The sequence below is a fragment of the Symphalangus syndactylus genome, chromosome 7 (assembly GCF_028878055.3).
Source record: "Symphalangus syndactylus isolate Jambi chromosome 7, NHGRI_mSymSyn1-v2.1_pri, whole genome shotgun sequence".
Taxonomy (NCBI): Eukaryota; Metazoa; Chordata; class Mammalia; order Primates; family Hylobatidae; genus Symphalangus; species Symphalangus syndactylus.
In genome coordinates this window covers 49,688,932-49,713,893 of record NC_072429.2, presented here as the reverse complement: position 1 = coordinate 49,713,893, position 24,962 = coordinate 49,688,932, and the positions used below count along the sequence as shown (strand labels likewise).

General features: G+C 41.8%; 1 protein-coding gene across 2 annotated transcripts in view; it reads right to left on the bottom strand.

The window, feature by feature from the left end:
* Positions 1–24,962, bottom strand: part of SPOCK1 (SPARC (osteonectin), cwcv and kazal like domains proteoglycan 1) — a 527,530-nt gene that overhangs the window by 284,600 nt on the left and 217,968 nt on the right. For both annotated transcript variants that reach the window (XR_010121709.1, XM_055286154.2), the window contains exon 3: positions 9,922–9,967. Coding sequence is in view for 1 of the 2 variants with exons in the window: in XM_055286154.2 (XP_055142129.1) it covers positions 9,922–9,967 (46 nt within the window). In the remaining variant the exon portion in view is untranslated. The remainder of the gene's footprint in view (positions 1–9,921; positions 9,968–24,962) is intronic.

Sequence of the window (24,962 nt, the reverse complement as noted above, 5' to 3'; positions counted from 1 at the left end):
CCAGTGTTACTGCATCAGGCCCACCTTGCTATCTACAATCCTGCTCTGGGTGTTTCAAGGTGCCCAGCAGAATGAGACTTGAGAGACAAAGGGAAAAAGTGAAACAGCCTACTAAAGTAATGATTGACATTTCCTTCATATATCTTAACAAAAGTATTTTTAAAAGAAGCATCTTATCTGCATTGAACTGAATGTTTGTGTCCCCCCAAAATTTATGTGTTGAAATCCCTTCTCCAATGTGGTGGCATTAGAGGAGGGCCTTTGGGTGGTGATTAGGTCATGAGGGTGAACCCTTTTGGATGTGATTAGTGCCATTATCAAAGGAACCCCAGAGAGTTCTCGAGCTCTCTTTCCCCCAACATGAGGACACAAGAAGATGGCCATCCACAACCTGAAAGAGGGCCCTTATCAGCACCCAGCTATACTGGCACCCTCATCTCCAACTTCTGGCCTCCAGAAACGTAAGAAATAAATTTCTACTGTTTGTAGGCCACCTGGTCTATGGTGTTAGAACAGAAGCCCCAAAGGACTAAAGCATGATCAGATTTCACTTCTGTAGCACTGAGCGATCAGCTATCAGAAAATATTTCTCCCCACCAGATGCTCCCCTTCCTCTCTACCTCCAAACACCTGCCCATCTTCAGAAAGGCCCCCAGGTCACCTCTTCTAGGATCCTTTTTCTGACCTTCAACCAGGAAGGGCTAATCCCTGGCCTGAGCCCCAACTCTGCCAGCTTCTGTCAGGGCACCTCAAACACATCCTTTGAGTGATTTTATGTCGTGTGTCTCTTGGCTCTGTAGACCACAAGCCCCCTGAGGAGAGCACAGTCACACTCCCCTCCACAGTCCTCACCAAGTCTGTGCGTTCTTGATTCAATGATTAACTGATCAATGAGCTCACACCCTGGTGGAATAGGCAGAGACATCAAAAACCACTAAGATCCTTCCCAATATGAAACACCAGAAGAAGACAGCAGTACTCTATCTCCTGCCAAAGCTTTCTTGCCTTTCTCATGTGCATTCTGAGATTGAATCAGGAGTTTTACCCCTCATGCCACATGTGTAATGAATGTCATAATTTCTATGTTACAGATAAGAAAACTGAGGCACCCACTTAGGTACACACAGCTATTAGATTGAAGAGCTAGAAAATGAACCCATTCTCTAAGACTGCAAAGCCCCAGGGCCTTTCCACTATACCACATTGCCTTTCATCAGGCATGGTTTCTGGGGCAGAATGAACATTTAACAGGTTTCCAGCAGTTAATTGCTACACAGTACAATTGAGGAGCTGAACAAAACAAAACCCCCATCTCGGGCCTGAAAGGTGTAGAGGACGCAGGTGATGCCTGCAGGTTTTTCTCCAAGCAGCCATTTCCTGATTGGGAAAACGCAATAATCCATTCTACATTCTCAAATGAGAAAAATTTAACAGCATTATTGATTGATTTTAAAATTCAGCTGACATTTTTTTCCCTATTGAGAATTTTCCCAAAACCAAGGCTGGTTCATTAGGACTCAACAAGTACAATATAATTAATTCAAGGACTGTTGTTCTAGCAGGTGGATTAACAGGAAGGGTTTTTTCCCCCTTTTATACAACTAACACCACATTTTATGAGTTTGGGGAAAGGTAATAAACGTGTCTTTAAAATGGATGCATTCATGCTGAAAGAACCTCTTAAACACAGTATTAGAAAGCTGCAGTGCCCCATAATTGCAGGGAGAATTTTACCACCCTTCATCATTCACTACGATTCCCTCCAAAGAGCGGAGCACAACCCAGAATGGCTTTTGCTCCTTGGTTCTAGGGGCGCAGAGTCCTGAGAGCTCTTTGTGAAGTCAGGGTGAAGCCAGAACACAAACTCATAGCAGACCCCAGCACTCAGTGAGGAAAAGGAACCTACACAGTTCCTGGCAGAACTGACTGAGCAGGAAGAAACACTCTTCGTAGAGAACATACCACATACCCACTCCTTGGCCCTTTGCAAACATGATCTCTCCACAAATGGCCTACAAGACAGCTGTGATTAGACCCATCTACAGATAAGAAAACAAAGGCTTATAAATCATTCTAGTATAAAGACACATGCACACATATGTTTACTGCGACACTGTTCACAATAGCAAAGATGTGGAACCAACCCAAATGCTCATTAATGATAGACTGGATAAAGAAAATGTGGCACATATACACCATGGAATACTATACAGCCATAAAAAAGGTTAGGTTCAGGTCCTTTGCAGGGACATAGATAAAGCTGGAAACCATGATTCTCAGCAAACTAACACAAGAACAGAAAACCAAACACCACATGTTTGCACTCATAAGTGGGAGTTGAACAATGAGAACATACGAACACAGGGAGGGGAACATCACACACTGGGGCCTGTTGGGGGATGGGGAGCTAGGGGAGGGATAGCATTAGGAGAAATACCTAATGTAGATGACGGGTTGATGGTTGCAGCAAACCACCATGGCACATGTATACCTATATAACAAACCTGCACGTTCTGCACATGTACCCCAGAACTTAAAGTATAATAATAATAATAAAACACTGAAAACAGATGAAAAGTAAAGACACATGAAAGTAAAAAAAAAAAAAAGAAAGAAAAAGAAAACAAAGGCTAGATAAGTCAAGTTATTCAAATGTATACAGTAAGCTTATGGGAGAGGCAAGATTTAATTTGAGCACTTTCAACTCTTGCTCTTTCCTCTACAGCTCACAGTGTCCCACAGGATTCTGTAGGAAGAGACTTCTTTGGCCTTTTTTGCTTTTTATTCTGAGCCCTCTCCACCCCTGATGGTTAAAAGGCCCATTTAATTCCATTGGTTTTCAGTTACAGTATATTCATAACTCATTAGCTAAACTATAACCTTTGAAATAAGAGCATCATGCTTCAAATTTTTCATTTTTCCTTTATGAGAAAACATATATAGAAAACTATTCTGCCTGAACTTAACTACCATAGCTCCAAAGGACTTCAGCAACTATCTCATCTACCCTCTTTATTTCAGAGATGGGTGAACTAAAGTCCAGAAAGGATATGTGATTTGCCCAAAGTTGCACATTTTAACAGTGGCAGAGCCATGTCCCACCTCAGTCCTCCTCCTGGCATCCCACACTCTTCAGGCCAAGCAGTTTACATTTAAAAATACTAGGAAAAAGCAGCCCCAGTAGCAAAACAGATGGAGTCAAGAGAAACATCCATCAGTAGGGGAATAATTGAATTAATTGTGATATATTAATACAATAGAATAGCACAACATAAAATAATTCATTAGATCTACAACTATCAAAAAAGTTACCTCAAAAGCAATGTTAAGTGGAATAAACAGATTAGAGAGGGAAACGTTAATTTCTATTGCAAAACATATAATGTAACATTGCCTGTATACATACACATGACATAAAAACATAAGGACATGAACAGAAAAGCAAATTAATGATATGGTCACCTTTAGAGAAAAGAAAATGGGAAAGAAGAAGGGGCACCCGTGAGATTCAAATTTTATAGCTGATGTTTTATTCTCTAAAATAAGCAAACAGGCAAACGCAGACAAAGACAAAAGAGAAAACATGCAATTTGATCAAACATCAAGGCAGAGAGACTGAGTTAAAGTAGGAGCACACTAATATTTGAATTAATAGCTTTCTGTTTCTTCCCTGGAGTACTGAATTAGAATGTTTAAAAATCAATATTCCAAAATTTTTTTAAAATAGGACTATCTTATTGTCACAATGAAGAGACAGAAGAAAAGATGGCAGTGGGAACAGGCTAATTAGGCTGGAGCCAAGTGTGCATGTCTGGGGCAGAGAGTAGGTTAATGTGAATAAGATGAGTAGTTGCTGTTGGGGAAAGCATATTCCTAATTATGTGGAAAAGGCAAAGGTGAGAGGGAGAAACCAACCAGACCAAACATGAGCGAGCCAGGAGAAAAGTATTAAGATGCTTCCCACAAACGAGGCCAGCTGCCTCTGAAAATCCACAGCTCCAGGGATCAGATAAGGTGAACAAATTCTTAAAAAAACTGAAAAACTTTCAAGGCCCTATAAATGCTAATCAGAGGTTCTTTTAGGGTGAAGCTAAACTCCACATTATGAAGAAAGCTATGGGGACTTAAGATTTCTATTAAGCCTATTATGTAAATTTTCAGATTAATCTAGAGAAGGAAAACTCCCCTTCTATGGAAGATTTTTAGAAATAAGCAATCTTGAGTCCCCAGGCACCCTTTAAGACCTTGGCAAAACACAAATGCTGTGATAATCCACTGGGCTGGCGGTTCCAGAAACACAGCTGGAACATGAAAAGAACTCCCTCCTTTTGAGTTTTACAATTTTTGCCTCAAAATAGTTCAGGGCTTTGGTCAGGATTTGAGTTTGTCAGGATCTTGGTATAATAGACTGGAAGTCAAAGGGTGAGGTCTTTCTTTTCTTCTATTCATGAGAACAGCATGAGTGAAAGGGGTCCCTGACTCTGAGTTTTATTTTTATCTGGAGATCAATTTCTACAAGTTCACGTGCTGCTTTGAAGATCACCAGCAACATCTGAGGTTTGTCTACAGCCAGTCTGCTCTGGAAGAATGATTAGTATTCACTCCAGAATATAAAACATCATCTTTAAAACCAATGTTTATACACTTTATTTAAAATGTTCATTTATTCCACTTTAAAGGAATCCACTTGTCTCAGGAAAGTCCCATGCTAAATCTCTTCAGCCATCAGTCCTACAATGGCTTGTCTCCTCAAGTGGAACTTCATAGCCAAATAAATTGGAGGTGGGGGGGTTCTTTCCTAAGTGCACCCTGGCTCCAGCAGAGAACCTGTTAGTGTTCCATCACTTTGAGACATCTTCATGTAATCAGAAGTTTTTTCTAAAGTAGTATGGTGGTTATATACATAAATTACCTTCCAAACCCTCCAGTGCACAAAAAATCCTTTTGTTCAGCAAAAGTACTATAAATAAGTTTCCATTTTCTTCTTCTAAAAGAACTAGTTAGGAAGCTTTGAAACACCTTGTTAGAATTCACTTTGCTGTATGTTCACCCCCATTCAATGAATCCCCAAAGCATTACCTTTATTTAATTTTTACAACAGCTTTGTGGTTCAATAAATTCTATCTTTCATTCCCCTCCAGACCCTCATCAAGCCCTCTCACTTAAAGGCAAAAGAGACAATCTTTGTGACAATACCTTTATTATTTGCATTGAACGTAAACTGTTACCAGCAAGTGTTGGTTGTACAGCATCAGGGAGCCTGGTCCACATACCAAAGGCACAGACTGCATAAGACCAAGGCATAGCAAAAAACATCACCTCGACTAAAACTGACCTGTCACCTGTATAAACACTTGACATATTAAGGATTTCCCTGTTACCCAGACCAACTCTCCTCACTTCCCTGCCCCCAGTAGGACCTTGGATGGATGTCTCTGAGGACTGATAACTGGCAGTGTCCCCCAAGAGAGGTCTTCCTTAGTGTTGTCCCTATTATCTAGTTCAGTGCGTTTAAACATCAGGCATTTGGTAACTGCTTATGGAATGAAAGATGGAATGAACACATTAAGAGCCTGAACCTCTTCAGCTCCAATAATGGGGATCTGGAGTGTACCAGTAGGATGACCCACCACTAGTTAAGACAAGCCAGTGTCAGTGTAGCTCTGAGAGCTTCAGAGCATCACAACTTGGAAGGCCACCAGAAAGGAACAAAAGGAGAAGGGAATAAAACCAAAGTGGAATGGGAAGAAAGCCACTAGGAGAGGCTGCTAAATAGGAAGAGAATGAAAACAATCAATGACTTGCTGATCACTTGTCAAGCACTTCCTATATGCCAGGCATATTAATTCACTTCATCTTCTCAGTGCTATTGTTGAAAGTACTTATCATTATTGCCATTTCCAGACAGGGAGATTTAGAATCAGAGAAGTTAAGCTACTTGCCCAGGATCACACAGCTAGTAACTGACAGAGTCTAATTCTAAACTTGGAGAATCTGACTCCAAACCCTAAGAACCCAGACTGCACTTACCAAAGTGTATCATGCCAAATAAATTACTTCCTCTGAGTATCTGATAGGTGTGTAGTGGAAAAAAATTGAAAATATGGTCACAGGCAAATTTGGAAAATGATAGGTTAAATGGGCTTCTTTACTGAAAGACGCCTCAGAGTTTTTAAGTCGGTAATGAGCATGTGAATTTCCAAGAGATGAGGGTATATGTGTGTCCCTTATTTGACCATCAATGGTTTTCTTGGGAAAGCATCTTGCTGACCCAGATCCCCACTGAGAAGCACTAACCTCATATGAGCTCCCGAGTTTGTCAGGGGCCAGTTAAGGGAAGGTGCTGGCAGGGCAAAGTGGCAGAGGCAACCAAAAGCTCCGGAATCACCCCAGAGCTCTGCAGCCTCAGCCAGCCCTTTGAAGGTCCATCCAGGGGCCTTCATTTATCCTGACTATGCAAGATAAGAAACCCATTTGCATTGGCCCATGGCTCTCTCAAACTGTGCAGCCTGCCCAACTCTCTCTGCATGGTGTCTTTCTCTGTGGACTTCACAAGGGAAATTTCTCACCTGAGTTAATCATTGCCTTCAATTCTGAACTCCTGTCCATCCTTTCTGTGAGGAGATTTGGCATTAAATCATTACAAAACACAAGGATATACTACTTATGCCACTTTACCCTAATCTCAGGAAGAATTCTTAGAAAAGTCTGAAGTTGATGGCCATTATACTCCACTGACAGAAACATTAAAGATTCACTTAAAGATAACAAGTTAAAGACATTCTGTGTCTCATCATTGGAGAGCACCAGGTGAGATACTTCTCTTCTAACTGCCTTAGAGTCAATTATATGATGATAGCACTCGCTCCATGAAGCCCTATTGTTCAAAGTTCAGTAAATATCTTTAAGCAGAGACAGCAATTACAGCTAAGTAACTATTTCTGGAATACTTTGAGTCTTCTAACTATTCACCACACCAACACAACAATCAGAAGCTGCATGGGCATTTCAGAGGTCAAGCTGGAAAGCTGAATTGATAAGTCTGACCACCGGTGACAGCCAGAGCCCAGGGTTCCAAGGCAATGAATGATGCCATGAAGAAGTTACCCAAGAGTCCTAGAGGAGTGACATCATTTAGCAAGTACGTTTATGGGTTCCTAATTATAGCTGTTGAGTCACCAAACCAAATTCTCTGAAATACTGCCCTCATCATGTCACTCTCCTGCTCAAAGACTTTCTATGGCACCCCACTGCCAAGAAAACAAAGTTCAAATTTGGCAGACTGGTATGGAATGTCCCCTTAACCCATTTCAAATCCACCTTTCTGACTACACTATTACCAGAATTCTCTATGCTGGGCCTTCCTTCCCCTCCTCTCCCTCTACATTCCAAGCCTACTCCACACCCACCTCCCTCATGAAGCTCCTTCCATCCCCATCCTAAACCATATTTGTCATCTGAAACTCTGAAGACACTCTTCAACAAGTTCTATTTCTACAAACTAAAACTTTCCCCCAACCACAAACCCATTTTAACTATGTTTTATTCTTTTTTCAGCTCAGGAGAGGAAATGACTCCTCTCTTTGGCTGTCATCTTCCACTGGAGTTCAGTAATTCTCCTATTTTCTGGAAGATGAAATGCTCTACATCTTCCATGCCTGTGGTTTATATTTCACCAAGTGGTGTCAGCGCTGATAGAGTAACCTCCCATTTTTATTGAGCCGCACACAGTGTAATTGATGACATCTGCTGGGGCTGATATTTTAAGTGAAGGCTATTCTCAGCTCTGCCTGTGCTGCTCATGGTTCTATATATAAATAGCCAGCGGCAGCTACCCCTGAGATACAAAGTGGGGATACTCAGTTAAGGTCCTTAATTATATCCTATAAAGTCATAAGGTTTTCTGGGAGGGTTAATCTGAGCAGACCCAGTTTTCAAGCCTGCAGAGCTAGAAAAAGAGAACAGGATGGGGCTCTGCTGGATATAGCTGCCATCATTCCAAGGAGAGAAAAATCCTTGTTTGAACTGTTTACCTACTCAGGTTTAAAGACGGTGATTTTGTGGTTCTCAAAATTTCTGTGTTAACTCCCAAACCAAGGGAAGCTATCATTTATATCCAAAGTGGCAAATGACACCTACCTTAATGTATTCCTTCTCCAATGTGCATTAGTAAAAGTAAAAATGTCTTCCCTCAAGAGAGTGTATTCATTTGCAAGCTTTGGCAAAGAGTAATTTTGACAGTTATTTAGGCAACATTTGATCCTTATAGCACAAGAACCTATTTCTAGTTCTTAGCTAAAAAGAATCAGTTCACAGCGACTGTCAATTGAGTTACCTTTGCAAGCAAAAGCCTGGTAGGGTTGTTTGCAGAAGGCCTTGTTTATCAGGCACAGATAGGGAATTTGTTGCTCTTTAACTACCAGTATTCTTCATAGATAAAGTTTCATCCTATTAAAAAGTTTTAAAATTTTTGATGACTTTTAATAAAACATTTCTAAACTAAATTACAAATGCCTTCATATGCTTTTGAGTGAATCATTGTGATGATTCAGTCATTGTTAGGATTGTAAAGGAATAATTCTGTTACCACTCTAAGGCTGCTAAGACGTGTATAGTCCAGATACAGCCTCCAAGGGAAGGTTTTGCTGGACACCTTGCCCTTTACACAAACATATACAGTTCTCCATCTGTAGATTCACATGCTTCCCTGAACACACCTGCATCACAGCCATTAACAGATCCCACCACAATTGCTGACTGATTTATTTCCCTACTCCCCACTCTGAGCTCCTGTAGGGTATGCACCACAGCATTTTTGCTCTATCCCCAGTACCTGGCTTGGTGCTTGTGCATACAGCGAAAGCTCAATAAATATTTCAGAATGCTAGCATGCATGAATGGAAAAAATGTTACACTACTTCAAAGCATATGATAAATGTATATAGGGAAATTTTAATACTATTTTTGCTTATGAGAAAACCAGAGTCCAAAGGTAGTGACCCATTAAACTGACAAAGCAGAGGGCAGAAAGGAGCACCTTCCTCCATGTCACATGTCAATGCCTCCCTCAATTTCTTCGTATCAAGTTGACCATGATGATCACATCGAATACTCACATTACAGAACTGAAGCTGATTCTCAGAAGCATGAATGCTTTGAGATGTGGTAGGTAATACTGTTTCATTGTGTTTTGGCATTAATTCCATATGAACACATGAAGTGCAATCTACCATCATTTTCAACAGCACCACACATGGAACAACGGGGGAAGGGATGTGATTCATAGCAGGTCCTCACTGTGTCTTAAATAACTCACAGGAGGACACTGTTAGTGATTTACAACAGCTATCATGAGAGACTGGTTTGATGCTTGCTGGGGGAATGGGGGTGGAGAAAGCCTTCTGTGGGCTGTGCTTAAACCCAAGTAGTCACCGAGCTAACTCCGAAACAGGCTTCTATTTAGAAACCATGAAGAAGTTATTTAACAAATAAAATCACAGTACCCTTGAAAGTCTCCCAGGATTAACATTTTTCTAGAAAGAAAGTTTCATTCTTATGGCTCATGTGAATTAGGCAAGCATCTCCAGGCATAGTCTGTTCCATGAATGAAAGCACTGCATTCAGCCCCACAATTCACCATGTTGATAATCAAATTTCACTTTTTTTTTAAACAAAACCAATCAATGGTTATATTGGTCAAGTCAATTAAAAGAAATTGTTTAAATCAGCCCTAGATATAACCTCAGACAAATAACCAATTTGAAAAAATAATTTCTATCACCCCAGTCAATTCAGTCCCCAAAGTCAATAAAATAACACCGCTAGCTGGCCCTTGTGGGAACATTAACTCAGCATGCAAGGAAGGAAAAATGAAGCCACATTTACCACAGACTATATAGCAAGAAATATTGCATCCATTACCTTGGTCAAAGGGCTTGTTGGGATTCCAGTTTCTGAAATAATCATCCTATATAAGGAAAAAATAGAAAACAAAGGTCAGAGTTCAAAAAGCTTCTCACATAACTGCATAAAAACCTGCCTTCCTTTTCACCTCCCAAAACACAAAGCAAAACACTGAAAGCTTAGGAATTTTTCCCAAAACAGGCATTAATGTGTAATAAAAAAATATCAATTTCCTTTTCAAATTCCTGTCTTTCAAACTGTGTGTATTAAATACTGGGAATAGTAAAAACATTTCAGCCCAGTATGGAAACAGCGCTGCTCTTCTTAATTTGACATATAAACCCAGACATCTTCTAAGTGCAAGGTGTATTTGCTATCAATTATACTGTAGGTGATGCCTTGCTGCTCTCAGTTATGATTAAGCCTCTGTGTTTGTAACAGCTGATAATTCAACTGTCAACATTTCTTTTACATAGAGACATGCATCTTGTGGTGCACAGTTCCAGTTTTTCAATACTCACAAAACCTAAAAAGAGACAGCCTTCCAAATGTTAGAATTAACCAAAGGCGTACATTTTAGCTTAATACCATTTGTTCTGGGTATGGAAAGATGAAAAAACAAACGCTGGCCAATCTGGTCTCTTCATAACCATGTCTTTCTTGCATTTGGGTTGCATCAATTTGTGCTCTGAGGCTAGGCAATTCATTACTTTAAAATTGCAAGGATCTCAACCACTCAATTCTTCATAGCTATGTTAACTTCTTCCCCACTCCTAATAACCCTTTCCTTCCTAACAGCCACCGTGTACTCCCTTTATTCTCCCCATCAGCACTCTTTGACCCCATTGTTTCCCGGCACACCCACTGTATCAGCAAAACTGAACAGTTTGCAAGTTGAAGAGGTGTCACCCATGCACATTATCCCCATAGCATCTTTAAGGATTTGTCCCTTTGTGGTTAATATTCAATTGCTTTGCTATATGTGTTTTTGGCAGGCAGTCTGCATGCTGCAGTTTCAGAAAGCTATCCAAAATGAAGCCTCAATATCTCTTCTGGAAAAGCTAATTTACATCAAACTGCACAATTAGTTTAAATTATTGTCCATGCTGTGTTCTGATGCAGTTTATCTCTGACACAATCTCCTGTGAATTTTATCAGACTCAGTGTCATTCAATTACGTAGCTTTATTATATCCTTGTTGAGTTCACCTAAGCCCTTAAATAGATTTTAGGAAACTAGCTTTAGAGTAAAATCAGAACATATTGTTTCTTGGCCAGTGATTCCATCGTCCAAAGCATTAGGAAATAAACAGCTTCCTCTGGATCTAGAGGATTCAGCACTAAATTATTTTTAGTTTCAAAGAATTGCCCATTTTGCTCTGGCTTTAATTTAATAGAATAACTGGCCTTCTCACCCATCTGGTTAGGGAGTCTTTGAGTTCTTTACCATGAAATATCACTGAGGAAATTTAAAACAATCTCTCTGCAATATCTTTCCCCATTTATAAGTTTAAATATAATCCCAAACTTTTGGAATTGTGCTGTCAGAAACTCGGCAGCCACTGTTAAATGATTTTAAGTTAAAAGTTGGATGGTAAATGGGTGCAGGAAATCAACATGGCACATGGATACATATGTAACAAACCTGCACATTGTGCACATGTACCCTAAAACCCTAAAGTATAATAAAAAAAAAAAAAAAAAAAAAAAAAAAGTTGGATGGTAGACAGGAAATTTAGCACCCAATTTCTAGGTTTGATGACCAAAGTGTTCTTAGCCTTAGACAACCATGTTACCAACATTTTCTGCTATTCTCAAGGGCAGAAGAGATAACCCAAGATGAACTCATTCTCACCAGTGGAGAAAAAAAGGATCAAACCGTTCATCCTTCCAACTGTGGTTTATCGATGCTCTCTCCACATACAGAAGATGGCATCACGTATAATGGCAATGTGGAATCTTGTGAAATATTTTCTACTTGAACACGCTGTTCTAATAGATAAGGCCCTTGGAAGTTCAGGCTGTGTGTCCAACAGGGAAGGGCTGGAACCAAAGACAAGTTCCTTTAACTTTAATTTCACAGGCCACATTCTCTTTGATGTCAAAGAAAGGTTTGAGCAAGTCTCAAGAACTGGATATTCCCTAATGATTTCAACATACTTTATAACTTGGATGGAATTTGAAGCGTTCTTCTGGACCTTGCCACTTTTTCGGGTTAACTATAATTACCATTTTTAAATATTTCTTGGGGAAAAATCACAGTTTTAAGTATAAGGCCTCCAAAAGTAGCTATCTGCATTAGAATATTTAAAACTCATTGCAAATGTAACAATACTGCCTAATTGCTGCCAAAATGTGAAAGTACACCTTGAGTGAAAACTCATTATACAAAATGAGTCCTTCAAACAACCCCTTGCCCAGCCAGGCCAAGCAGGGAAGAAAAATGATTCTCTGCATCTGATTGCTTTTGCCCTGCCTCAGGAAAGTGGACTGCCAAAGCAAAACCCAATGAGCCAGAGCTGATAAAACCTTGGGTGTCACTGCTTTGGCTGCAGCTGAGAGGGGAAACCTCACATCAGGGGCCAAGATCATGAACACATGTGAAGGACTCTAGGCACCAGAGCCCACTTGGGGGGATGGTCACTGAGCATGGGGGAGGGGTCTCTTAGCAGCCACTGCTGCAGTCTATGTCAGGGAATAAGTGCTGGAGCATACGTGATCACTCCTGCACACTGTCCTAGCTAGGTTCAAGGGCTTCCACACACAGTGAGTACAAGCAGGCTGTGTCCTAGCTAGGTTCAAGGGCTCCCACACACAGTGAGTACAAGCAGGCTGTGTCCTAGCTAGGTTCAAGGGCTTCCACACACGGTGAGTACAAGCAGGCTGGGCTGCATCAATTAAGTCACTCTGTGTCTGGGAGAATTCTAGTGAGGCACAGTCCAAACTCAAGTGGAGAAAGCCAAAGATAAAAGACAAAAGAGAAAAGAATGGCTCCTCTAGAGCTTCATGAAAATTTGTTCATCCCTGAGACCCACTTAACGATTGGGGTGCTCAAAGGACATAAGGATAGCTGTCAGTGGTCCTGAACCAACACCCTACCAATACCAAGGCTGGGCATTTCACCAGGGCCTAAGACTCAGGTGACAGAGCCAGACTTTTTTTAAAAAAATCTTATTTTCTATCTACATAAAAACATATTGTATCTATTTTACATTGTCCTGAAATGAACAGACCCCATGACTTGCTACGCTGTCAATAATTCTATCACTCCCACCCTGGGAAGTAGTGTGTCTGCCCCAGCACGACCCCAGTGCTGTGTGGGCCCCAGACTTAAGCCCTGAAGCTGACCAAGTGTAGGACATTAACAGCCCTTGCCTCTGACCTTCCCTCTGGCCCAATAAAATTATGGCTCGTTAAAATTCAAACAGTGGTGAAAGACATATTGGATAGATCAAACTTGTCAGGCAAGGCATATCTGAGTTAGCCTCTTGAGTGGCAATTTTATCATCTAATGATAAAGGTTTTTTAAAGACTTGCAAGGAGCCCAGCAACAGTTAATTTTTAAAACATAAACCCAAATAGAAAGATGCATATCTAAATATAGTCATTTATTAAGTTCAATAGCTCCCATTAATGCATTCCACAGGTTGAGGAATGAAGGATGGCACTGTTACTACATGTGTATTTTATGGGTTACACTGAAGAATATAACTACGTCAGGCATCTTCAGGAAAGGACAGAGAATGATCTTGCTGTAAATTCTAACTAACCCATATGAGGAAAGACTAATTCCATTTCACGATAGCATTTCATAAATGAATATTATTCAACCCTTTTTTAGGGATTGTTAAACCTGAAAGACCCTATAAATGGAAACAGAGGCCCAAACTTAAGCATATTGACTTAGGTCTAGAATCACACAGTATTCCAGGGCAGCAGGAACTCTCATGAAAAGTTGACATGGCCAGGCTCAGTGGCTCACACCTGTAATCCCAGCACTTTGGGAGGCTGAGCTGGGTGGATCACCTGACGTCAGGAGTTTGTGACCAGCCTGGCCAACATGGTGAAACCATATCTCTACTAAAAATACAAAATTAGCTAGGTGTGGTGGCACATGCCTGTAGTCCCAGCTGCCCGAGAGGCTGAGACAGGAGAATTGCTTGAACCCAGGAAGCAGAGGCTGTGGTGAGCCAAGATCGCACCATTGCACTCCAGCCTGGGCGAGACGGAGCAAGACTCTGTCTCAAAAGTAATTAATTAATTAATTAATTTTTAGAAAGTCACCATAAAGATCATGGTAAGAAAAGTGACAAACCATCCATGTCCAGGATCCAGGATAAAGGAGGAAGGTTGGTATTAGTGGGAGAGGAAGAAACAGAGACTGGTAGCAAATAAGACTCCAGTTATTGTTTTATTTTCTACGGCTGATTAACGAAGATAAAACTATATTTCTCCATTTATCTTACTTATTAAATATTCCACTAACATAGTATTGAAACCTGTGAAATTATTGGCACTCAATGACTGGCGCAAAGGAATTTAACTATTAATGCTTTAGAGATATTCTGTTCTGATAAGCATCAATGAAAAAGAAAATACATTTTACATATACATATATACACATTTTATATATAATGTATATTATTAAAGATATATTTGTTATTATATATTACTATATGTTTTTCATACACATAAATATGCCAAGAGCATTCCATTCTATAATGCATCTTCCAATGAAATAATTAAGTCTGCTTAACATGAAATGACAAAACATTCTTGCTATAATTTGGGTGATTAAGTCTCTTCATCATGGATGATCATAGCCAACTGCAGAGCCTATGGTTCCAGTCCATTTTGAATAAGAACCTGAATTTTCTTTTACTATACCATAGCCCCAAAATGACTGATGCAATTTAGCTCAAATATTCCCCAGGGATTTGCCTTTCAAGAGGTGCTATTTAATCTCCAAAGAATGTCCAAGCTGACTCTGAGGAAAAGATGGGGTGGCAGAACCAAATGAAAACCCAGTTGGCACCCAATTATGAAGATGATAATGTAATTTATTACATACTACAGCTTCAAATGCTACAGATCAAACATATTTAGTTCTCATGAAACAGATCATTTCTCCTTCATACATATTTTACCTAAGCTGTTTGAACCCTGCCGTTTCATCTGATGATTACCTGAGATAATGTTAATACAAATTACCAGCCCAGAAAATAAATGGGAGCCTCATTTGTCTTGACCAGGAGGGAGTAATAGAGACATAAACCGAAGGAAGCAAATTAAAAGGAGGGCAGGCAGTCACTTTGGAGTTGTCTGTGGGCTGACTGCAGATACACACAAAATGGAGAAGCACTTCCCTGCAAGGCTAAGTGGATCAGAACTGAGTTTGTAGATCCCAGATGGAGGCAGACTCCACTTTACCAAAACTGCAACCTTTAGAAAAAGATCAATGAAGGGACTGTAGCCAAACTGCTCTCAAGAGGATTCAGTGCAAGCTGGTTCCATTTATCTTCACACGACTTGACTGGGGGGAATAGGAAGAAGGTCTGGTTGGTGGGTGGGAGAAATGTCCCCAAAATGATAATAGAAGTCACCAGAAAAGTGAGATTTCCAGACCATTATGTAAATGCATCTGTTATATAATGTGACATTTGCCTGTAATTTTGTGTGCAATGGAAATCTCTGCTAATCAAACTATTATAAGGTACAAAACACTCCATTTATTAAGAAAGGAGCTAGCTTCACACACAACTACCCTACCTCTGAGCTGTTTTCATTCACATCTCTGGGCAAATAATTTGCTGTTTGTCTCCTCCCCATCTCTGGTGAGGAGCCTCAGTGAGAATTCTTCTGAATGAAGTGACCCAGCTTGGGCAGTGACTTGAGGCTTCTCAGCCTTCCATCCAAAGTTACCACTCGTGAGAACCCTGTACAACAGGGCCTGGGAGTTGTCTGCATTAATACATTTATGTGTGCACAAATCACCCCCCCACCCCCCACCTCCCCCCACACACACAGGCCTAGGCCGCTTCTGAGCAGGGATGGGTCTTACTCACCTGCATATCCCCTAAGGTATCACTCAACAGCACACAGTAAATCCTTGCTAAATCACATCAAATATAAGTAAGCAATTCCAGTTTTATTAACATCTCTGTATCCCTGTGAAATTCCCATAACGATTACTGGTGTGTGTAAGTACAGGTGGGTGTATGTTTATACACACACTCTCAATCACCTTTGCCCTGAATAGAGCAATTCTTTGATAAATTGGTCTGACATTTGGTTTAAAGTCCTGCAGGTCTTAGACAAAATGATTCAGAAAATAACAATGTCAGTTGCTCTGCTCTCTCAATAAATAACCCACCAGTAAAACACAGATAATAACTGACAATCATACTTGTACTGTAACTAATGAGAAAAGATAAAGCAGCAAATGGACTGTTTATATGCATTCGATAAATTGCATCCCTTGGATATACCAGTGAAAAATAAATGTGTGTGGTACTGGTTCACTGAACTAAAACAAATATTTACTACTGAGATTTCAGATTTAGAATGAAATTTACATTTTATTAGGCAGCTACTTTGATGCTATGTCTACATACAGTTGAAAAATCAAAAACCTACCTCAACTTCCTGAGTACGAAAGCATTATAAATGAGAAAAAAAATAAAAGAATCACATCAAACAATAGGAAGAAATGTATACATTTTTGATAATTGCATCATATTTTCAAATTATCATAACATTAGAAAGGTCATCCAGATATGCTCTCTTAAGTCACCTACCATCATTCCTTTGAAAAGGTCCCAACAATTCACTAAGTTCATGGGAAAGGACATGAGGTTATGGGGTAGAATAACCGAAGTGGGAAGAAATCTGAGTGTGCTCTAGTGATCTATATCATTGCTGCCGAACAGTTAGCAAAATCATGATTAAATCCAAACACTCAGCCATGATTACCATCCACGAGAATTTCAAACGAGTAATTGCCTGTGACATTGGTCCAAAGGGCGAAATTCAATAAAAACCCCAAGATGACATCCGAGACTAAGAGTAGTATACCTTCTACATTTCTGCAAAGAAATTCCTTTGCCTTGCAGTTTCAAAATAGCTTGAGGGGTCCTCAAACCTGAGAAAGATATGGATTTATGTTCCTAGGAAATATGTAAAATGAATAGCATTGTCATTGCTCCTTTAGCTGATCCAAGGATCATCACCAACACAAAGAGCTCCCTCTTCTTGGGGACTTTCTGTCTGTCTTGGTCAGTCCATCCAAGCTGGGGTGGAGAGAAGTAACCCACTGGCTTGTTCTTTTCCCAAGGGAAAGAACTGAGTCTGAGGTTTCTTCCCCAAAATATGCTCTATGTTTGGGCTTTTCTTCTGGGGATATGAATGGGCATATGATGCTCCATTTGTACTCTGGCCAAGACATGAGTTATCTCCTCAGACTCAAAACCATCCACAACCTTAACTTTATTAGCAAAACTATCAAATTGAGCTAACCAAGAGCAGCCTTCTCAATATCTAGGAAGGAAAGAATAGGTCAGCACCACGGAGTTAAAGTCAGAGAAGATACTGTAAACATCGCAGGCTTTGAAGCAGATGTGGGTTCAAATTCTGGCTCTAGCACTCACCAGCTATGTGGCCTTGCACAATCTACACAGCTTCTCCGAGTCAATTTCCTTATCCATAAAACAAGACCACTTGCACCTACCTTGAAGGATGGTCGCAATGACTTGCAATAATGATACAAAGTGCTTGGTATGATATCTGGCATATAGAATTAATAAATAAAAGGTACACACTTTCATATCCATTTCCTGAGGCTTACGGTAGGGGGATGTCCCAGGAACACTGAGAGAAACATTAGTCTTTGTGGATATGTTTTAAATTTCAATAATGCAATTCTTGCATATTTGAATCTTGCCAATTAGGCCCAAGTGAAAGAAGACCAATTGCAACTGGAAAAAATAATTACGAAATACTTAAATGCATGTAATTTTATTAGTCTCACATATGAAGAGAGATTTTTAAAAAAAATCAATGAAATTTGAAAACTTGAGCTACAGGCATATTTTGTGTAAAGGGCAGACCCCTACTATCTAAGATTCGGTCACCCCCCTCTATTAAATAGACCCCATCTATTGAAAGAGATAATACACCACGGGGCCTATTTGTGCATTGAGTGTGGTATTTACCTACCATGTAAATGTAAACAAATTAATTAAAGTTTCAATTATGATTAACTATATACTGATAAGGGACCTGAACCTGCTCTGAACAGGCAAAATTTCTGTGTAATCATTAATTTACATGTAGAAAACAGATGGAGGAACCCTGAAAGGGTATGTCTCCTTGGCACACCAAACAAAGCCATTGCCATCTTATAGCTTATAGCATGTAAACCTTCATTTCAGAGAAAGTACAAATTACACTGGCCTGAGGCCCAGCCTTGTCCGAGTATCACAAATTCCAAATTAATTAGGTCCAGCCATCTTTCTGACAATGCCGGCTCCCTTCCCCCGCCATAGATGGCAGGCCTCCATGAACATCCAGTTGCTGCCTGGTAGAAAATAAAACACCAGCTATTAACTACCACCTCACCATCCGTCCCCACTTATCCTCTCGCCAAACACAGGGATTGGCAGAAGCAGTGGTTTCCACCTTGGCTGATGGCTGGGGATGCTGTGGGGCTTTTCAAACACTGATGCCTGGCCCAGGGCAGGAGGTGCTGATACAGTGGCTGGAGTGTAGCTTCCACACTGGGATTTTTTAAAAGCTCTCCAGGTGATTCTAATGTGCAGCCTCCATAGTAAGTCACACACTAAATCACAGGGACTGAGGTGACTGAGGGAAGGCCAGGCCCACCATGGAGCGCAAACCAGGTACAGAACATCAGGGCCCTTCTACCCCAGCTTCTGGAGCTTTCCAGAGTTGTATCCACCTACCACTCTCAGGGTCTGCTGCTCTAAGAGTCTCCAGCTCAGTAGACAGCATCTCTGTCCACCTGCTGCCAAGGCAAGAACCCAGGCCACAGGCTGGACTCCTCCCTCTTCCTTCCCTCTGCCATTCAGGCAACAACGAAGTCCTCTTCGCTTGCACTCCTGGGTCTCTCTCACATCTTCCCTCTCCTCTCCTCTGCCTCGGGTCAGGCCTCCACAATTTCTCCTCACAACATGGCCACGTGCCCCAACCAGCCTCCCTGCCTCCCCTGAGCCCTGCCCAGGCTGTTCACGCTGCCTCAATAGTGACCTTCTAAAAGGATGTTCTGGTCACATCACCCTCCTGCTTAAAATGCTGGAGGGGCTCCCAGGTCAAGGCCAAGCCCATCAGCCCAGCTCACAGGACCTCTGTGCCCCAGCACCTGCTGAGCTTTGCAGTCCCGTTATGGCCACACTAGCTTACATGTTCAAGCCACCAATGAACTACGTTTTAATCCTGCAGCAGCCCATGCTCTTTTCGCTCCCCAAAACTCTGTCCATGCTATTCCTTCTGTGCCTGAAACACTCCTCCTTACCCTTTTTTTGTTAACATTTACTCCTCTATCAAATCCCAGTTTAGACACTTCTTCTCGTGGAAAGGCTTCCTTGTCCCCAATCCCTCTGCACTTGAGGCACCCCTGCTGTGTGATCTGCAGCCCCCTGGGCTGCCCGAACAGAGAACTGAACTGCTCACACTGTAGAAGCTGGCTACTCCTCTGCAACTCAGCCACACAGACAGCAGTCCCTAGGGCCAGGGGCTGGGTGGCCTCACTGCCGAACCTCAGCACAGCATTCATTTGGCACCAGGTACTCTAACATCTACTGAATGAATAAGACAACAATCCAACCTCGGCTGGTTTTTTATGCCAGTATCTTGCACTGTAGCTCCGCAACTTCTTCCCCCTTGTCTCAAAACTGATGGTTCTATGACCTGGAGGTTTCTGAGGAAGGTGAAATAGATAACTCCCTTTTAGTGACTAACTGGGGCAGTAACGGGAAACTGGAAACCAATGGGGATGACATTGGAAGGTCTCAGACAGATCAACCAGGCTCCATAGGAGGAGGACAGGTAGATTTCTGCCCAATGGCCCCACCCCACATCTCCTAATGCCCTGAGTCTCCTCAGGGACCAAGAGGACTTCATGATTTGGAACACCACAGCTGAGCCAAAATCTGATACAAGATTTAGGACTTGCATGAAATCAAAGCCTTAATCAAAACATCAAAGCAATAGTAATATTAATAGTAATCGTTGTAATAATAGCAGCTACCACTTTTTTTTTTAATAGACAGGGTCTTGCCATCACTCAGGCTGAAGTGCAGTGGCACAATTGTAGGTAACCTGGAACTCCTGAGCTCAAGTGATCCTCCTGCCTCATCCTCCCAAGTAGTTAAGACTACAGGTGTACGCCACCAGGCCCAGCTAATTTTTAAATTTTTTGTAGAGATAGGGTCTTGCTATATTGCCCTGGCTGGTCTCGAACTCCTAACCTCATGCAATCCTCCTGCCTCGGCCTCCTAAAGTGCTGGGATTACAGGCATGAGCTACTCTTGCAATAACAATCTGAGACAAGCATCTCAGTGTTATAGTTGTGGAAATTGAAGCTTAGAAAGATAAAATTACTATACAAGTTCACACAGCTAGTGAGAAGCAGAACCAGGATTTGAACTTCATTTTTGCCTGACTTCAAAGATCATGCTGTAACCACTACGTACTACTGCTTCAATGGCATCAATGTGAACACCAGAGACCCTGGAGAGAAGGCATGGGGCTGCCTGCCCTGTGGAGATGCACCATGATACAGGAGATACCAAGAAATGGGAGGTGAGAGCACAGATGAGGGGCCTCTCAAGAGATTCTCACTACCACTACCAGGACTCTCTTTATGTCTGAAGACTCGGCTTTCCTATCTGTGAAATAGAGGATGAAAACACCTGCCTCACAAGGTCTCTAAGTAAGCGGACAGCAGGTCTATCTGTTGTGTGTCTGCCCCAAGAAAGCAGGCAGGACACCCTGGATTCCTGATCCACCCCTACCCTCAGGCCCAGCCTCACTAAGATGGTTTTCTGGGAAGAATCATGGCCTTCGGCTCCAAAGACAGCAGCCCCAAGAGCAGGCCGGCAGGAGATGCACAGGAGTCTCCTGCCTTTGTGTGCCCTAAACTGAGCACTCACACCTGTTTACCACCAGCACTCCTGGTGGCCCTGTGCAAAGTGAAACATCCAACACCAACATCCAAGCACCATGCAGAGGATGTAGTGGCTTTAGCATGAATCATCTCTCTGGAAAACTATGGCTGAAGGCTTGGCATGAAGTTTTCTTTAGCTGCAAAGTGAGGGATGCTATGGCTCCTCCCAGCCCTGCCATTCAGCAGCTTCTCTTCCAAGGAACATCTGGGAAAGAAAGCAATAAAACTCCTTTCACTGTGTCCCTAAGACTGTCTTAGCTGCCACCTTGCAGCCCTGTGTCCTGAGGCTCCAACCTTTGGATCCATTTACACAGCAGATGCTCCTCACCACAGCCCCAGAAATAAATTGAGTCCAAGACTTTGTCCACTCCAAGCCTGTGCTGTCTTGATCTGATAATTCTCCTTTGAAATTTGCAATTTTGGAAGTGACATTTTCCCCATGGTAAGAGGTAACCAGAGTAGGCAAGTCTGCCACAAATGGACCCACATTCCTGAGCCACAGCTTTCCTGTACAATCACCAACAAGGCTTCCATGGAGAAGAGTGGGCATCCCCTCTCTGAGCAACAGCCACTGCTAACACCAGGGCCCACCACGTGGGTAGAACAGTCCTCTGAGATGGACTGAAGGCTCTCCATAGAACCCACACTCCCAAAGCCTGCGGGGTCAAGGAGACCTGGGCTACCCTGCCTGTTACCCAACAGGCACTGACGCAACTCTGTAATTGCTGTAACACAATTTCTCCTCCCCAGCACTGACAGAAAGATGCCTGATAGAAACAGATGACCACGAGACACTTCAGCCAGGCTCCACTCTTCATAACTTGCTCAGCTGACCCCTTGGACAGAGAGATGATGTACTGATGTCATGTGGACAAGATGGATGGTCCAGAGAACCTACAAGAGAATTGTCTTTAAAACAAGAGCAATGCACATGAGTCCCCAGATAGTAGTGCTGACCCCACTATTGAGGACCCACTTACTAGTCTATGCCATGAACAACTGGCTGTCCTACTTCCCCCCAGGGGGAATGCTATTATCTGGTCCTGCTTATTTAGGGCCTGTGCACCCACAGAGACAGAGTGAGGCTAAGGCTAGGAAAGAAATAGAGATCAAAGGCTCTAGGATCTCAATGCCCGATGACACATCCAGATTTAACCTATAAGCATTGGGGAGCCCCTGGAGGGCTTATTTGGAGGGTGACCCCACCAAACTGGTATTTTCTAAAGCATACTACACTCTTTCTGTGTGGGACAAATTAGAGGGAGCCCAACTGAAACCAAGGACACCAGCGAAAACTAACAACTACGCTTACCCTCTTGAAACCCATGGTCTAGCCAGAGGTGAAGTAACAAGAAATGTAAGCAGATTAAGCATAACATGACCTGGTAATTATCACTTAGAAAAATTAGCTATGGGTACACAGAAGAAAAAGCCACAAATTATTCCAGAGAACCAGGGAAGATTCTACCGAGGAAGTACCACTGAAGCTAGCTCTTGAAGAACAGTTTTCCAGAGGAGGGACACACAGTGGCGTGAGAGAGGACATTGCATTCAGAGGATCTGGCAGGTGCACGATCATGCAGTCTTTGCCGCAGCAGCTCTAAGCTGTAACAAAAGGCCATGAAGCATGAGCCCAGGTGCAACAACAGAGAAGAGACAACGGGAGATGCTGGCAGCTCTACTCAGTGTCTCCTGCACCTCTCAGTCTGCCCTTTGCTCTGTGACTAGGAAACTCTGTAGCTACTGCAGCTGGCTGCCGGAGATAATGCATATGACAATTACAATCCCTCCACTTTAGCTAGAAGGCCAAGCCATGACACTGTATCTATGCCACCGAAGGGACAAGAAGCAAGCCCACAGCCTGGCCCTTCCAATCCAGCAGCCAGTTTTGCCATGCCACCTGTTATGGACATGTGTGAGTCATTATGAAGCATAATTAAAACCAACTAGTCTTCTGCCTGCCCTCTTTCCCTCCTAAAGAGACATGCTGAGAGCTTGCTGTACCTTTCCTTTGTTAAATAATTAAACGTCTTTCTCTCTGAAGGTAAGCTCATAGGGCCATGCCATGTGCCCATGAAACCAGGACCATGGAGGTCCCCCCCACAGCCAGTGATCATGATTCATGGCCTCTGGCTCTCACTCAGCCTTTGAAAGGTCCCACTCTAGTTTGCAGGAGACTAGAGAAGGGGAAGAGGAACAACCAGGGTTCCTGAGTCCCATCTTTTAAAATAAAAACTCTCCAGGGTAAAATTATCAGGTAAGATCATTTATATGATAAAAAATACACTTCAATAAGGACATATTTATTTCTTGTAAGGAGCACCCAGCTGACAGAAATCATGTAATACTTTTATGTTTTCTTTTCATTTATTATTCAGGGAAACAATAGGAATGTTAATAAATTGTAAGTCCCTTCCAGTCCTAACATTCTATGATTCTAAACATGTCAAATAATATATCAAATATGCCTAAAAGCTCTGTGTAAATAAAGTAGGAGCAATTTTCAGACTAGCAAGGACTGGAATGCACTGAAAGAATCCAAGGCAGACTAAAGCAATAAGCTGCTTTTGCTTTTCTTTTTATTTTTGCTTCCAAATTTTAAGGAACTAACATGAACACAAACAGTAATTATGTCCTAGATCTTTAAAAATCCCTTTCCTGTTAAATAACTTATGAATATTAAAGAAAGATTCCAGTTGGATTTTCTCATGATGCCCAGAACTACTAAAACAGAATCTCTTGAACAAATTACCAAGACCAAATCCTTTGGCAACATTATGTTCTCTTGCAAGTCGGAGACTCTTCGGGGAAAGTTACATAGGAAGACATGAGAAGAAAACAGAAAAACAATAAGAAGACCAAAGATGCCACAGTGATTACTTCATCCACCTCATAAACACAGCCCCGGTGCACCAATCCCCTCCTCCCAGGGCTCAGAGGCCTGCAGAGGAAGGACGGCCACCTCCACCAACGTGCTGGAAGCCTCAACCATCCTTACATAGTGCCCATGACCCACTGTAAGAAGAAGAGAAGGGAATACAGAAAAGGATTAGAGAAAAATCAAAATGGTAAAAATAGTTATGGGAATATGAAGGGTTTCTTCCTGTTTCTACTTTACTACTTTTCAATTAAAAAAAAACATGAATTACTTCTTAAATTCATATATTGTCTACATATTCACTCATTCATTTATTTATTCATTCAATCATTGACTCGTTCATTTAAAGCCTTCTGGGGTAGGTATAAGGAAGACAGCATCACCCTAACATTATAATCTGGGAAACTATAGCCCAGGAAAGTAAAATCATTTTTACATGAATTTACACTGCACTAAAATCTACAGTATGAGGTCCATGTACACCAGTGGCATAGACTCTGAGAAAAGTATCTACATCCCAGACATGAGAAGTAAAAATGAAGAGCTTCTTGGGCCATGATCATGGATGAAGTCCAGGAATGTTTCCAGGCAGCTGAATGGAACCACAAACCCTTATAATTAGCCTGTTTCTGGGATGGCAAATAGTGTCACCCATTCATTTATTTCTTTTGTCCTGGCATTTCTGCTACCCTATTAAGAAATGAAAGATCTGAAATAAGCAAGGAGTGACCCTCAGCTCACCCACCAACACATAGCCCATGGCCCATGCCAGAAATATGCAGGAGAAAGCCCCAGAAATCATGTTTACCCACAAGGCGGTGACAGCTCCCGCAAAATATCCAAATTGTGGCTCAATTTGTTCAAGCATTCGGGGCTCAGCTATCTCATCTAATTTACCAGCGAGATACACAAGTCACAGTTAGAACTGAAGGCACCCTGTCAGGGCTGCCTGCTGGAATTATTTGGGAACAATACTGTGTGGGTTATTGTCGAGCTGCCC